Genomic DNA, 16,728 nt, shown 5'->3' with positions numbered 1-16,728 from the left:
AAAGTCAATGTTGTGGTCCTGCTTAAGCCATTGAGGTGAGGGTTGCTGGAACGGCCTTCTCTGACTATTTGAAAGGTTACACATTGAAGAGTCGGGAACAAAAGAGCCTTGAATTATTTAAGATAAAAAGTTGCACAGAGGGGCCCAGACGCCCTAATGAGTGGAGACTATAAACACGGAGCGGAGCACTATATAGCTAATAGCTTGACAATTTGAGCCGCCAGCTAGCTCTGACTGAGTCAAGTGTAAGCATTTAAGTGTTCTGCTGCTTTACGGCGGCACATAGCAAATGCCCCCACCCAATGTTGTTGCTCATGTTTTATCGTGTGCATTCTACAAGGTCAGCAAATGTGCAAGAAAGCGAGTGCACTAGGTTGACGTTGGAGAATAACCCTCGATTTTCGGTTGTTTTTTTTTTTTTTTTTTAGGCTGGACTCACGGCAGTGTTGAGAGTAAAAGGAATTTGGATCGGTCAAGTGTCTTTTTTTGCGCTTTTCTTCTCGGAGCCAATTCTTCGATTATTTTCATGCAGCTACTCACTCTTCCTTCACTCTTGCGACGGTATAAATCAGGGGTCCTACGAGAGGTATGGCGTTCCAGAGCGCTGGAGCCCGAATAGACCCATAAAACTGCCGTGTTAAAAATTGGACTGACCCAGGAAGTTGGGTCGCTTTGACTTTATTGTTATGCAAAAAAAAATGGGTTGCTTAGTCCAACAAGTCTGCGTACGTGAGACTAGACTGTGTAGACCTGGGCAAAGTAGGGCACAGCACAGAGGCCACCGATGTGCTTTAACATTTGAATGGAAATTGAAATTGGGTGGTAACTCGTGCAAAGCGCCGATCCCGACCGACCGACCGACCGACCGACCGACTTTTTCAAAAATGGCCATTTTGACCTGAACTGCATGTAAACATTCCACTTTGTCATGTGGCCCCATGAATTGGCCCAAGAAGCTGCAGGCACATGGGTTTAAAAGGTGCTTAAGAATAAATTGACTTACAAAACCAATGTTGTTTTCCTAGCGAATAGGCCAATTTGTCAAAGGTCAGCAATTTGACTGAAATCGAGTTAAAAAACAACAAATAATGCATTGAGTCTGAAAGGCAGTTATGAAGAGTGCTCAAACAATCATCATTCTTATTTGCGTTTGCATTTTTTCACTCTTTCTGAGCTCTGTTTTTTGTTTTTCTTTTTCCTGGACTGACTTTTCAGCCCATTTATCTCATTATGGTGTGGCTCTCTCCAGTGGGGTTGAAAATGAAGTGTTAATCTCTGTTCTCATCAATCTCCCAAGGCTAGAAGTGCTGGAGTCTCTCCGAGCATCGCAAAATGATGACTGGCACTTTTACTTGTCTGGAGAAAGAAGTGTGGAAGCTAAATTGAATTTTAATGGATTGCTCATCCCCCAAGTGAAAGGTACAATCCATTATGGAATGATTGTGATGTTATATTTGTTGCCAGTGTTGATTTATGGTATGTACAGCGTCCAGGGCTAAAGGGAGGGAGGGAGGAAGGGAGGAAGGGAGGGAGGGAGGGAGGGAGGAAGGAAGGAAGGAAGGAAGGAAGGAAGGAAGGAAGGAAGGAAGGAAGGAAGGAAGGAAGGAAGGAAGGAAGGAAGGAAGGAAGGAAGGAAGGAAGGAAGGAAGGAAGGTGCGTCAACACTTTGTGTTCAAGCGAAAAGAATCAGTTCCATCTGAAATTGACCATTCTTAGTCCATGTTCGTTTGTCTTGATTTACCACTCTTGGTCCGTGGGCCACTATGGTTCAACATCTTGACTCCTTTGGTATGTTGTCAAAGCAGAACTGCTGCTCCTCCTCCTCCTCCGCATTGAGAGGAGCCAGACCAGGTGGTTTGCATTCCATTTCTTAGTGCATGACACGTCGGAAAAATCATGGTGTTCAAAGAATAAAAACAAAACCATTTCACACAAATCAACTCAACTCAACTCAACTAATGGCATGCAAATGCTTTTGCAGATGAGAGCTGTTTCAAATATTGTAAGCGCATGGACAAAAAGATCCTACAATTCTTTTTTCGAGCTCCGATAAAGATCATCTCGACATCAAACGTGCTCCAACTCATCGCTTGGTCAATTTCCCTGCAAAATCAAGTCGGCCTCAGTCTAAATGTTGTGCTACATGGGAGCAAAAAGCTCTTGCTGCCTTTTCTCGATGGACTCTTTACAGGAGAGGAAAAATCAATACAAGTAGTTTCCAGAGCGTTTGCAAGGCATGACACTCATTCTTCAGCAAAGAAAGTGCCGCCTAAGCCAAGAGCAAGCGTGTCTTGCTTGACAGGGACAGCACAGCGCAGCAGCAGCAGTCTTAGGTGTTGCTGCGCTTTGAACCATGTCACCATGCGACTGCTCCTCTCAACCGCAGTTTCAATGCACCCTTTCAATTTCACTGATGACAAGTACGTATGTGATTACACCACTGACGACGCCACAAACATTTGTTTTTTACTATATAAGCCTTAAATCCTCGAATTGACGTTGAGGATGGCTACTGGTGAGGAGGACAGTGGGAAAAGGAAGGAAGGAAGGAAGGCTTAAGGCTTAAGGCTCTCTTATCCTGGCCTTGAAGTCATACAGAGCGCACACAGCACACAGGAGGTTGGCCCATCCACTTGAGCCACTGACATGCTGCTGAGCTCAAGCTGGCTTCAATCTACTTATTGACTTTTGTGTGACTTTTTACATGCGACGGATACGGCTGTGGGACAAGGGACACATTTCTGCCATCGCTTCGCCATGAAAACAGTGAATTTAAGGTTCATGTGTGTGTGTGTGGGGCTTTCTTTGGAGGTTGCCTTTCATTTTGGAATCAAGACGATAAAAGTCCAAGTCTTTGTCATCATTGAAATCATAACGATGTTGCCTCAGGGACAGTGTTGCAGGAAGCAGAAGGATTTTCCTCACAAGACTTCACTTTATCTTTTGAGACAGAGAGGCTACACCGAGATGAACATTCTGTGGACTGATCAGAAAAGAATCAAACAAAGGGATGGAAAAGCGAAAGCTTTGGAAAAGAAACACCATTCGAAACATACATCCATGAAAGTTAGTTCATGTCTTGCCTTGTGCACTTTCTAAGCAGCTCTAAAGTCAGCCATGGCTTATTGGCTTGTATTTACTGAGGTTCCACATCCGGATTTAATAAGAACCGCGGCAGTCGATTCTTATCCAACCAGAGCTGCAAGTTTCTTACTCGAGTAAAATGATGTTCCAACAGGGGATTGCGTTCCAAATCTTTTCCCGAAATGTATTTGATTTGCTGCAAGCCAGCCAGACGAGCACCGAGGTCAATTATTGACTGTGGACGGAGGGAGGGAGGGAGGGAGGGAGGGAGGGACGGACGGATGGAAGGATGGACGGATGGACGGATGGATGGATGGTAATGTGAACGTTGAACAGCCACAAATCATCATCACTTTATGAAGACATTTCTCAAGATGTCTGCTAGTAGAGTGAAGCCAGACTTTGAGAGGGGTCTAATTGAGCCATTAGGCCGTTTCATGGCCTTGGCTTTGTTATTATTTCATTTTTTTTTAACTGCTGTTCATAATCACACGATTACATCATTTGAGGATGCTGACTTCACAGCTTTAGAATGTTTTCAAATACAACTCATAACCTAAATGCTGCATCGACTTTACTCGCCATAGACTAATGGCACCTATTACAAGGTCTACTGAGAATTATGACCAGTTTCCTTTCAACTAGGGATAATATTGCATTTTGTAAAGATATAAGAGGTGAATTAAGATGTAACGGAATATACATGGTATGTTGTTCCGTTGAACATTGCACCTGCTGTTGAAGGTGAACATTTGAAAGGTATTCATATTCCTCTTGTCCTTCACAATCATGTCATGCAGAGAAAGGATGTAGGTGGGTGGTCAGCGAGGTGTGGCGGAAATTGCGTGATCTGTTTTCTTGTCTTTTTACCTTGTTTGGATGTGTGTGTGATTAGCTGTGGGTGGCAGGTGCGTGCGTGCGTGCGTGCGTGCGTGCGAGAGAGCGAGGAAGAAGGACTTTGTTTTTCAACGTCTTCACGCTCAGTTGGACAGTCAGATGGGATTACTGGTTGGCGCTTTGTCGAGTGACGGGGTCACTGGGACAAAGGACGTGGTGTGAAATCACTTTTCCATAGCCAAGAGACGCAGCTAAGGGGACTGGCTGAGTTGACTTACAGAGCTGTTGAGATATTTGACAAAATAGCTTGTTTTTGTTCCCCGATTTACTACAATAGTCCATTTGCAGACATTAAGCATCAATATAGCAAGTTGAAATCAATTCAATTCTCACAATATTACACAGAAAAGTGGCTCTGCTCACCACAGGCTGAGCTACAATTTGCTCAATCGTCACGTCAGAGTTGGTTCAAGGTCGCAAACATTCGTCGGACGTTCTTTCGCCAACACTTTTGGGTGATTTTGAACATGTTTCGAAATTCCTTTGAAAAGACAATTGCTCACCGCTCGGTGAGATAAGGCCTATATTTATTTCATTCAGTCACATGTTAATATTGGATGTGTGCTCTCGTGTCAAATTCGATATTTTCACTGTCCAGAGTGTGTTGTTCTTTTCCCGTCATGTTTGTTGAAGCTACCCTACCATGCTTTATCAGTTGTTGTTTTTTTTTTTTTTTTTTTTTTTTTTGCCTGCTCCTCTCCCAGGTGTCAATGCGGTAATTGGCTGCGCTGAGCCTGAGTGACAACTGACATCTCCAAGATAATGAGGCAGCCGTTTGAACAACAACTACAATCATACTGTGCTAGAAGATCACAAATCATCAGCAGGATCATTTCACATGACTTTTTGTCATGTTAAAATGCTTCACGAGTGCCAGTCTGGTTGATTGCTGACCCAAATACGTAAATGGGGCAAATAAGTCTTCATACGCGCTTGCAGTTGGAGGAATAACACGTTCGCACACAAGGAAAGGAGGTGTGATCTTGAAGCATCTGCACAAGTCACCACATCCTAATACTCCTCACCCTCGCTGGCCCTATGACTTCAGCTTAGAGAAAACCCATTCATGTTTGGAGGAGCGCCTATGGTGTGAACAGGCAAAGTTTGCCATTCGGCGTATTGAGAGTCGCACTTTCGCGGTTCCTTTTTTTCTTTTTTTCTTTTTTTGTGGTTAAGGCAATAGCGAATGACTTGTTGTTTCTCAGCAGCTGCTGTCCCAGGTAATACTAGCCTTATTGGAGAGCTAAAACCATCTCAATCAATACCCACCCCAGGCAGGGCAAGGACGGAGATTGGGGAAAGAGGAAGGATAACAGGATGCGAGCTAATTCCATCAAGTCCACATTAGCCGCTGCTCTCAATGGGCCGGGGCACCAGTCATCATAGACAAATTCATTTAGGAGCCCGCTATTGCTTTCAATTAGGGATCGGAGCAAGTGGGGTCCATGTGCTCCAGTCCACGCACAAAAGAAATTCACAGCAGCAGCATCATCATCATTTTCAGCTGACGTTTCCAATTTGGAGCCAGCGTGTTAAACAGCTGCTTCCGAGCAATGGCATGCTCACTTAGCCACTAGACAATGATCTTTTGGCCGGCCACCGTCAGCGCAAATTCAAATAGGAGACAGATAAAGACCATTGAAACAAAGGCGGCTTTTTGGGATTCTAGTACCTACCTATGTTTATGGAAATTAAAAAGAAAATGATACCAAGTATATGGATACCGGTGTCAAATGAAAATGGACTGGCTCCTTGACATTTGAGCTGTGGCTTTCCCAGCTAGTAGCATATGGTTTTGAAAAACTCTCCTGACAGTAACTAGACTGCTCTTCTGGCCTTGAGCCTTTACGCTGAAAATGTAGTGATGCCTCCTCAGATGGAAATACGGCCTGGAATGTACTTGGGAAGGAGGTCAGCGGCGGCGCATCGTCGGAAACTCGATCGCTATAGCGTTGGGGCAACGCAGCTGTCTTGTGATAATAATATTTTCTACCACATGAGAGAAATGCAGATGCTGTTGTTCCCTTTTCGGCAGCTGGAACACTTGAAGGCACTTGCTGTTTATTCTCATTTGAAATCAGACAACTATGCTTCTCGAGATGACTGTGTATCCCTGCTCTAATGAGTGTCACGACTCGTCCCCGGTTGTTTGATATGTAGGTTGTCATGGTTTCTGTCCGCGTCTGTGTACTCGCCCCTCCCCTCCCTTCCCCTCCCTTCCTGTGTCAACACACAATCAATGTGCCGATCACAGTCACCTGCCTCTCGTTACCTGTCTCGTATTTAAGTCCCGTCTGCGTGTCACTCCACTCCCGGTCGGATCATTGCATTGTGTGTTGTTGTGTTCATGTCTTCGTATCTTTTTATTGCACGTCTTTGTCGGTCAGTCCTGTTGTTGGTTTTGTTAGTAAGTCATGTCAGTTTGCCGAGTCTTTTGAGTTTGCTTCAATAAACTAAGCTGGTCCCAGCTGCACTTGGTCGCCCTGCTCCATCCGTTCCGTGACAATGAGAATTTAGTTGTTGTTCTTGTTGTTGTTGTTGTTTTCTTCCCAGGTACGTATGGACCAGATGAGGGCTGGGCATCAGCCTATCCAGAATGTAAGGAGAAAAACCAGTCGCCAATCAACATCGTGGACCAAGATGCTAAAATGTCCACCGAGTTTCAGGAAATGACATTGGAGGGCTTCGATAGTAAATCTTCAAATAAGACGTCGATGAAGAACACTGGCAAAACAGGTAGAGAGCACCAAGTCTAATCGTTTGCATTGTAAAAATATGTAAATGCATCAAGAATCATACACAAACATTCACTTGCGGTGCTGTAGAATGTTGAAAGCACAGTAAAAATTGGAGCAGTGAAAGAAAAGTGGCATGTAGGTGCCCCCCCCCCCCCCCCCCCTTCATAATGCATGGCTAACAAGACAAATGTCCCTGTCTTTTTCCATGAATAATGCATGCATACCTTGCAGTTTGTAAACGACAGATGAGCACTTTATCTGCTGAGGGATCACCTGCACTGAGCACTATGATGGAAATGGGGGGGGGGGGAATAAAATACATCCTTCAGCATAGCAAAGTGAAATTCTGGTCAACCCAAGTTGGCTTAATTGTCACATCCGCAAACGAGAGAAATGAAGTGGATGGATGGATGGATGGATGGATGGATGGATGGATGGATGGATGGATGGACAGATGGATGACAGATGGATGACAGATGGATGGATGGATTCGGGTGGGCGGACGGACAGACGGACTGAGGTTTGTGTGTGAAATCGCTAGCCGAAAAGGGACGACGTGAAAAGCTCAACTATTGCTGACGAAAATAGATTGATGAAATGTCTTGATTTTCTCTTTTTGTTTTTCCTCCAGTGGCCATTATGCTGAAAGATGATTATTTTGTGAGGGGAGCAGGCCTTCCGGGGAGATTCAAAGCAGAGAAAGTGGAGTTCCACTGGGGGCCCGGCAACGGATCAGAAGGCTCTGAGCATAGCATCAAGGGCCGACGTTACCCGGTGGAGGTAAACAACTTTATCTCGCTTTCACATGTGTTGACTAATGTCCAGGGCTCGCTCACTCATATGTTTACAAGATGAAGCATTTTCATTTGGAAGACTTTCCCTTCATTGGCTTCCAAGTCTACCTTCCCATCAACGGTACATAATAGAGACTGGCAAACTAATAATAAGTAACCAGTTGTACATGTTGAATATAATATAGAATCGCAAAAGAGATATTAGATGGCCTGATGCAAAGTGGACTTCCGGTCCACAATCGTTCAAGCTCAGTTCATTTACTGTGACTTCAAAACCAACACGCCGGTATGTATTTTGAGAGGAAATGCTTTTCTAAATTGCTCCTCTCCTGTGCTGTCATCAAATACGTAAGCTGTCACCACAAAACCAATTCTGCCTAATTAGATGGTGTGGGTGTTCCATTTGTTGAGGTATCAAACAAGAAGAATTTGATTTCAAGACGAGTAGCCCAGTGTTTATCCCTAATAGCCCCCTGACAAGAAAAAAGTCAAAGCGTTTCGTGAAGGTCAGAATGGGATTTTAAAAAATTATTATTATTTTTTCTTTTTCGGCATGTTTGGGCTACTTCCTGCAGCCTTCCTCAGAAGCAACATTTGTAAGCCTTCTCCGCTTAGCGAGATACGGGCTTTCCCATTTGCGCTGTAATTCCTTTTTTTCGCTCCCACGACGCATTGAATTTTATACTGGATAACAAAACACAATATATGAATGACTGTGTCAAATTTTCAAGCAGAGGCTTCAATTTCCTTGGGCGTTCTTTGACAGGAAGCCAAAAATGGTATATTTATATGGAGTTGAGCGGAATTGGTATCCAAACAAGAAAATGTTTGGTTACGGGCTCTCTCAATGCATCTTGCCGATCCTCATTTTGATCTCCGTCCACTTGAAAACATTTCCGATGTGATCAAAGAGAGGATCAGATGATGGATGGAGAGGAAAGAGATCACTTGCAATGTGTGTGGCTGGAGAGAGAAGTTCCTTTTACCCACATGCCAAGATAAGAGCAGCCCCGTAAATTAACACACACTAGGAGGCCCGTGAGCATGTGTGCGCCACTACCTCAAACACTCTCAGATAAAGCTTGATAAATGGGATTTTACTTCCCATCAACCTTTGCTGTGTGGGAAATGGAAAGCACATCCCTGGCCCTAAATCATCAGATGAATAATGATAAGGACGGGTAATGCCGTTGTCTCAAACTGCCTGTGGCGTGAATTGCTTTTATTTGAAAATCATGTTTAGCCTGCTTGCGACTGATGCTGACTCTGGCGTTTGGACGTTGTTTCATCACAAGGGCAGGCGGTCAAACCCTCTTTTTTAACACTGGACAAGCAAATGTCTTTATCCTGACTACTCTTGTGTTCCCATTGAGGAAGGCAATCAACTTTTACTCTTACTTTGCCTTTTGACATCAACGATAACTGCCGTGAGCCACTTCCATATGTTTCGGTAGTATTTCTTGCCTGGTCTCAATGACACCATTTTTTTATCAATGCCTGATGTTGCCTCGAGGGGAAATGTATGCTGCCCCGTTTTCTGAGTACACAAATACAATTTGTAATAATACAACTGTCCCTGGCGACTGGGGCATTTGTCTGGCCCTCCTCATTTTCATGAAAAAGTAAGACTTGTGAAATTGAAAATGCCACAGCTTACTCCGCAGGTCATTTCTCACGTCATGCATTTCACTTGCGTTTCTAAGACCGACTGTGTGGTGGGGTGGGGTGCGGTGTGAGCATTAGCTTCTAAGCCACTTTGTGCGACTCTCTCCACCCATCTTCAATGTGTTGCAGTGAGCTGGATGAAAGCAGCACTACAATGTCTGACCTACCGTGGACAACCTTTATGCAGGAAATCTGAAACGATAGCGTAGTGCAGTTGTAAGAGAGAAAAGGCTTCCTACCTTGTTGATGTCCTCACTCTTTGCTCTTGAAAGCAAAGGCGCCGTCTGCTGCCTTTTGTCGTGCGTTTCCACACAAGGCTTTCCTTCAAAAGTGTCGGTCCCTCGGGGGCTTCCGTGCCCAGTCTCGGCGGGGTCACGACAGCGTGGTCAGCCGTCCCAGAGCAGCGACTACTTTACATTTTCATCCTGAAGCAACACAAATGGCCGGGGAGACACTTGCGTGTAAGCGGTCCGAGCTATTCTGTCAAGACTTTTGTTTTCTGAAGTGTTTGATACCAAAAGAGACTTGCGTGACATTGTCTGCGGGCGCAGACACGGTGTCGTATCGAAAGCTCATTTTAACTCATTGACTGCCAGCCCGGTTTAAATCTTAGATGTCTATCGGCGTCATTGGCAGTGAATGGGTTAGTTTCAATTGGTCCCTTATTCTCAACTGGACCACCAAATCATTGCAGTCAGTTGTTTAGCACTGTTTACACTGTCTTTGTGGTTGTCCCATGGCGCTTTGTTACAGCTGCAGCTGTCGTCGAATGTGTCATCGAAACAAATTGGTATCATTGGATTGAAGTGTTCTACTAAATGTAAAAAACTGCATTTCATAAAAACAGCTTTGCATCAGCAGTCATCTGAAGGTTGTCTCTAAGTGTCCTTGAGCAAAAGTGTGGCGCACTGATTTTCTGCAATGAGATAGTTGGCAACTTGCACGAGAGCCGTTGCCATCTGTAGTTGGGTGCATTTGTGTATAGGTGAAAGACGGGAACGCTAATACTGTTGAGTGCTGTAAATACAGATGCAGCCCATTTGGCGTAGTGTCTTTACTTAATGGTATATAGTACTTAACCACATTCTGAAAAACAAAAAAAACAAAAAATATATATATATATATATATACGTGCTTTTATTGTCATCACGGTTTGAATTTTTTTTTTTTTATTTATGTTTTCAGTCCTGCTTTCAGGACATGTGAAATATTGGTGTTAGCTATGTAGTAAGTATTTCCAAAACTCTGATCATCTATCTTCACTGTACTGCCGTGCTGCGCCGTGCCGTGCCGTGCCTTTAAAGCCAACCGTACTTCTCCATTTAATAGGTCTGCTAGTTTCTAATCAGAAAATAGAATCTTGTTTTTGTGAGGCATTTCCTCACTTTCACATCTATTTATACAGAAGTCATTACTTCCTTACATAAAGCTTTGCTCTGCCTCCAGCTGTAGAAAAGATTTGAATTCAGCAGGTCTCTGCGTTGCGTTGCGCTGCGGAAATTCAAACGGCAGAGGGGTAAAAGGTCATGCATAATGTTCTGCTTTCACTAACAACTCTGAGCTATGCAGATTGCACTCGCTTCCCACGGCACTTCTCAGAAGCGTTCCAGATGTGCAAAAAGTACAAGTTGCAAACCCGATTGTAAACTTTGTCGCCACACAAAGTGCAACGGTGCAGAAATGGCGTTCTGCAAATAAAATGCGGACGGAGCGTGCTTGTAAAGCCCCGCTGCCGAGCCAGGCCAAACGGGAGCCGCGCTGACAGGCGAGAGAAAAAAAATCATTACATGAAGATGACAAACATTAGGAGGATTGGGGAGCAGCTTCACCAGAAACTAAGGAAATTGCTCAAGTAGGGGAGGGGCCATGAGCAACAACCAGCACGGACAAAGAAAGTGAACCCGACATTGCTGAGCGCTGCTTTGCTTTCACTCTCTGGGGAAGAAAACAACAAAACCAAAACGCCTTGCTTTTCTGCAATGCATTATTGTGTGTACTTTTTATGCAAACTGCTTGTCCTAATAACAGTGCATCACTCTTGGAAAACGTTGGTACGAAACCAAAGTATAAATACATTATGATCACTGCTATCATCAGCGGCATTTTCAGGGTGCTCCGAGACAATTCAGGAAACGTCATTTGGCGTGCAAACATTGACAGCTATCATTTTCTCAAATACTGTTTTGAAACTAACATTGCTTTTTTTTATACATATATATATATATCTATATTGTTGCGCCCTCTATGACAGATGCAAATCTACATGTACAACTCAGACGACTTTGACAGCCTCGGTGCAGCACTTAGGGAGAAGAGAATCATCGCAGCCATGGCAGTTTTCTTTCAGGTTGGAATTCTTTTTTTTTTTTTTTTCTTTCAAATCGTCATTATTCCCCTTGGTAAATTGTTTGAGTGTGAAAACTAATAAGTCATCAAAGTCATCGCACACATGCCAACATAGTTACATACTTACTCTACTTATTTGTACGTGAGCCCTCAAAGGGCAATCTTCTTGTTTGACAGCAAATCGTGACAGTTGATATGCATGTGGGAGAATGTGGAATAGCCTCACATAGCAAGGTAGGAAGGAAGGAAGGAAGGTAGGAAGAAAAAACGTCAGAGAATAATAGGTCAGGAGCAGAGAAACAGAACTATCCAAGGTGCTGATGGCGTGCACACATGGAAAGAAAGAAAGAAAGAAAGAAAGAAAGAAAGAAAGAAAGAAAGAAAGAAAGACAGGGAAAATAACAGGGCAGGAGCAGAGAAAGAGAACTGTCCAAGGTGCTGATGCACATGACAGAAAGAAAAGAAAAGATAGCTTCCAGTCTATGAATTTTTCATGATTTTGATGATATTGTAAGAGGATTTGTTGTGTTCATACAGGTCATAGAAATGAAGCCATTTGACGGAAAACACCTAGAGTTGGTTTTCAGGCGCTTCCATAGAAACAAAACAAGATTTTGCCCTCCTTTTAGCATATATCTCAGGTCTGCACATGCTCATCACATTTATGCAATTGAAGGCCATTTGAGGACCTTTCCTACCTACCTACCTACCTACCTACCTACGTATGTATGTTGCTTTGACCGACTCTCAGACTCCATGACAACAGTGGCTCTCCAATCCAAGAGAGTAAAATGCTCTGTAGATCTGGTTACTATGGCTTCACTCAGTGGGAGCTGGCTGATTGCTCTTTTTCATTCATAATTCATCCTAATTATTCTGCACTTCACATGCTGCAACTTGATTCGGCTTATGATTGTGTCATTTTGGTTTTCCAAGATGTTGTCAGATTGCGCAAGACTATCCATAACTGCAAAAAGCATGTTTTGATGACGAGCGCAGTATATTCCTGTCGTGTCTTTGATAAGACCGATGCTTGCTTGGGGAAATAGAATCCATCATTGCAAATATTTCCTTAGTGGGGGGGCAAACGTAGATGATGTCAGTCTTCCTCATTGATGAATCAATTTGCAATCTCTTTGCAAGATGAGAACTGCTCTTTACATGTGTTGCATTTCAGGTTGGAGGAAAAGACAACCCGGCTGTTGAGCCCATCATTCATGGCTTAAAGGGTGTGGTCCATCATGGTGAGTGACAGCGCCACTTGAGAGTTGAAATCAACCTATCCATTTGTCAAACTCCAATGTCTTTCCAACACCACAAGGTGATTTAATGGCTAAATGCATTCCAACTCTCAAGTTGGGAACGGAAGACGCTACCGCAGCTCGCTACCATCTGCTGTTCACGATAGAATACATCAGCAAAATGATTGCCTTTTTTTTTGTTGAATGATTGCTAGGTGTGCAACGCTCGATCGATCGTGATAGCGGAACAAAATAGTAAAGCGCTGATTAGAACATGTACTGACTTTTGTTTGATAGAAAAAGAGACTTTCTTGGAGCCCTTTGTCCTAAAGGATCTGCTGCCGTCGTCATTGGGCAGCTATTACCGCTACACGGGCTCCCTGACCACTCCGCCCTGCAGCAAAATTGTGGAATGGATCATCTTCAGCAGACCCATCTATGTCTCTTACAAACAGGTGAGGAACACACTGGACGCCAACATTTTGGGATGAACTTCAATTGCGTTCATTTTGACTTCTCCAAAAGGCGTGACTTATTCCCCATCACTTGGTATTTGATTGCTTTTGTCGGCCGGAGTGACGGTTGTTGCTCTGGGCCTGCTTTTCCAGCGGATCAACGCAAGCAAAAGCCGTTTCCACCCTTTCCTTTCCTTTCCTTTCCATGCGACACTTGTGTGCGTGCTCTTTCTTGCAAGCTATTCAAACAGGCATTTGGCATTTTTAGGAATGTGAGAGTTGACTGTATGATTGAGACACATTTGGACAGATACTTGCTTTACACTAGCATGATGATTGCTTGCAAATAGAGACTGCATTTTCAGAGTGAAATGGGAGTCTCCTCAAAGTCTTTTTAAACCGTGGTATTCCTCTCTCTCCTTTTCTGTCTCTGCCAGTTGGAGGCTTTTTACTCCATTTTCACCACGGAGCAACAGGACCACGTTAAGTCGGTGGAATATCTTCGCAGCAACTTCAGACCCATTCAGAGCCTGGACAATCGGCATGTTTTCAAGTCGGCGGTCAAAGACGCCTGGTTGCCTGAGCTTTCTCACAGCGGGAGTGGGCCTTACGGCACAGAATCTTCCAGAGGTAGGTGCAACTTTTATCTTGTCGTAGTTTCCTTCTGAGGGCCGTTATCAAACGGATGAACGTCTCATATTATATACAGCACCTATAGGCTACGCAACAAACGAATAACTAACTCGTTTTGAAATCAGAGACGAGTAAAAAACGTTCTTTTTTTCCCCCCCAACGATAAATGGTCACAAAAATTGCTGGTAGCGACTCTATTTGTAAAAAAATGAAGACAATTTGCAACTTTTGCACACCAAGTCAATGCACAAATTGTGACCATTGTGAATGTTATCCCTTTTGAAATCTGGAATTTTACTTTCATTCATTGTTGTGTCTATTTGAGTTTGCCAATCTATAAAGTCTTATTAAAGCTCCTTGTTTTTCTTGCTAAATGGCTGACAGCTCCTAATGTTAATAAATGAAAGCTATTTAGTGTTACTTGGTTGCCCGGAGGAAACGACGGAGTGACTTGTGGGCGGGCGCATGTACTGTAGAGGTGTGTGGTCTTGGATAGCTAGCTCTCTGGCTGTGTGACTCCCCGAGCATAAGGCAGTGGGAGGGAGGGAGGGAGGGAGGGAGGGAGGCAGGCACACGGGTCCCCTTCTTGTTCCTGCCTCATTAGCGCTGAAACAACAGCACATTACTATATGCAGCCCATGTGTGGGAGTGCTACTCTCGACGTTTGTGTGTCTCAAGCATCTGGGTTGTGTCAGCGACTGTGCTGTCTGTCTGTCTGTATATGCGGCGGACGGGTGCGAGATGTACACTTTGCATATTCCCTCCCAAAAGACCTTTCTGCCATTTGCTCCGTGCCCTTGAGTACTGTAGTGGGACACGTAGGATTGGATTCACTTTGACAATCGAACAAGGATAAGATCTTTTGAAAGAGGAGGAGGAGGAGGAGGAGGAGCAGGCGGAGGAGGAGGAGGAGGAGGAGCAGGCGGAGGAGGAGGAGCAGGCGGAGGAGGAGGAGCAGGAGGAGGAGGAGGAGGAGGAGGAGCAGGAGGAGGGGTGGAGCTCACTTATTACATGACTACAAACAATCACATTTTCCTTGCGGATTGACAAAACTTTATTTATCCCTTTATTTAACTTTAGTAATTGAATGTTACTTTTGCGGTGACTCTATTGTATCTATATTCTATCACAAGCACGTGCGTTTGTATCAGACTGAGTGCTTTTTTGCTTCGTTGGATTTGTATTTTTTTCTTATTTCACCGACGCTACAATTGATTGGCCTCCAGGATCCGTAACTGTCCGACACGGACGAAGCGCACCGGGTGTGTATCTAGAATTTGGATTTTAAGGCAGCCCTCCAAAATATGGAAGTATCTCAGACCGAAATGTGTGCGTGGGGCCACATCCTTGCATCTTTGTGATGGACTCTGCGAAATTGATATTGATTTGTTTTCCATGATGTGGGTCAGACAGCAGACAAAAATGGCATCATCCATAATGGCTTGTTTGTTCATCTCACAGATATGATATCCCTCTCAAGGTCAAGGAGTAAATAGTCATATGGGTGATTTACTAGTGCTCAGTGGTGACGAGTTCTCTGGTCTGCGTGCGATGTACGGGCGGGTGTGCGCGCGAGGTGGCATGCTTATCTCTGATGAAAGCCGTAAGAGGATCTATTCATCAACCTGCCAGAGCGGCTCGAGCTTCCAAAGCGTTTTAGTTGTATTGCGCGCAGAGAATATGGGTCATTGCTCTTTTTAAGCAGCCCGTGGTCAAGCGGGTCGCTCCATCGCAAGTCCCAATACTTTGTCCCTTTTCGAAGTCTTTGTACTTTACATTAGTAAACAGATCGGGACTTTAAAGAGGCATTTCAACTTTTGCCAGATGTTTTTAAGAGCAGAAGAATTGGAATAAAATACGAGCTGACGTGCAGCTGTTGTGATTTTTGCCTAGCTGCCGCAGCCTGGTTAATGTCCAACTTGCAACATCCATATACGTACTTCAAGGTATACACGTTGGGGCAGATATTCATTCTTCGAGGCTCGACATAAACAAGCGTATAGTTTTGTCTTTGGGAAAGCTGTGGTCATTTTTCAAATTTCTACGCAGACACATTTAACAAGCAGACCATAATATTTCCCAATTTCATTTTGCAAACATAGTACGTATATGTTATCCCATTGTCACAAGGTCCTGTATGCGTGCGTGCGTGCGTGTCAGGACGCTGGATGATATCATCCAAGGCATTGCGGTGGTTCTGCTTGAACTGTGAATGACGTCTCTGCAGGCCTGCGTGTCTGTCTATTGGACTGTGTAAAGTGTGTGACTAATGGCTTCAGTAATGCAAAGCCACTTGGTGCTCCAACTGCATGTTATGAATAGAAAATCACTGCGGTTCTTTTTGAGCAAGCCAATCAATTTGGTTCGTTCCACTTGGCACGTGAGCCATCAAACCATGTTCATCACTGAATCGCTGTGCTCATTTGTATGACTCGATGCAGTGTTGGGACTCATCAATCGCCTTCATTTCCTCAAAGGCAGTCGTAATTGATGCTTAACATCCACTAACGCATTCTCAACAAGGCATGTGAACGACACACAAGTCAACCTTTTTACGTGTTCTAGACCACTACCACATATTATTGATTGATTGATTGATCGATTTTTTTAAAATTATTATTATTATTTTTCTCGCAGTCATTTACTCTTTATAAGAGCGAGTACCTTAGTTTTGCATTGGTGGTTGTCTGCTCTTGCAAAGTGCCTCATTTTCTGATGTGAGAGTAGATGGAAGACTGAGAGGGGGAAAGAAAGAAAGAAAGAAAGAAAGAAAGAAAAAAAGTCAAAGGTGACAGCGAGCGTGTCATTGGGGGCGTCACACAGGGAGGGAGGGAGGGAGGGAGGGAGGGAGGGAGGGGATTCATTTGGCAGCATA

At 44.1% G+C, this 16,728-nt stretch overlaps 1 protein-coding gene across 3 annotated transcripts in view; it reads left to right on the top strand.

Moving 5' to 3' along the window:
- Positions 1-16,728, top strand: part of LOC125977452 (receptor-type tyrosine-protein phosphatase gamma) — a 74,785-nt gene that overhangs the window by 39,886 nt on the left and 18,171 nt on the right. For 2 of the 3 annotated variants that reach the window (XM_049733942.2, XM_049733941.1), the window contains exons 3-8: positions 6,535-6,717; positions 7,351-7,499; positions 11,430-11,525; positions 12,702-12,768; positions 13,063-13,220; positions 13,658-13,850. In XM_049733942.2, coding sequence (XP_049589899.1) covers positions 6,630-6,717; positions 7,351-7,499; positions 11,430-11,525; positions 12,702-12,768; positions 13,063-13,220; positions 13,658-13,850 — 751 coding nt within the window. In that variant the 5' untranslated portion in view covers positions 6,535-6,629. Of the gene's footprint in view, positions 1-1,297; positions 1,420-6,534; positions 6,718-7,350; positions 7,500-11,429; positions 11,526-12,701; positions 12,769-13,062; positions 13,221-13,657; positions 13,851-16,728 lie in introns of all 3 variants that reach the window. The other variant, XM_049733943.2, reaches the window with a different exon arrangement.

This window comes from Syngnathus scovelli, chromosome 11 (assembly GCF_024217435.2).
Source record: "Syngnathus scovelli strain Florida chromosome 11, RoL_Ssco_1.2, whole genome shotgun sequence".
In the NCBI taxonomy this organism is placed as follows: domain Eukaryota; kingdom Metazoa; phylum Chordata; class Actinopteri; order Syngnathiformes; family Syngnathidae; genus Syngnathus; species Syngnathus scovelli.
Note: the sequence above shows the minus strand (reverse complement) of the source record. Positions and strands in the feature narration are given on the sequence as shown.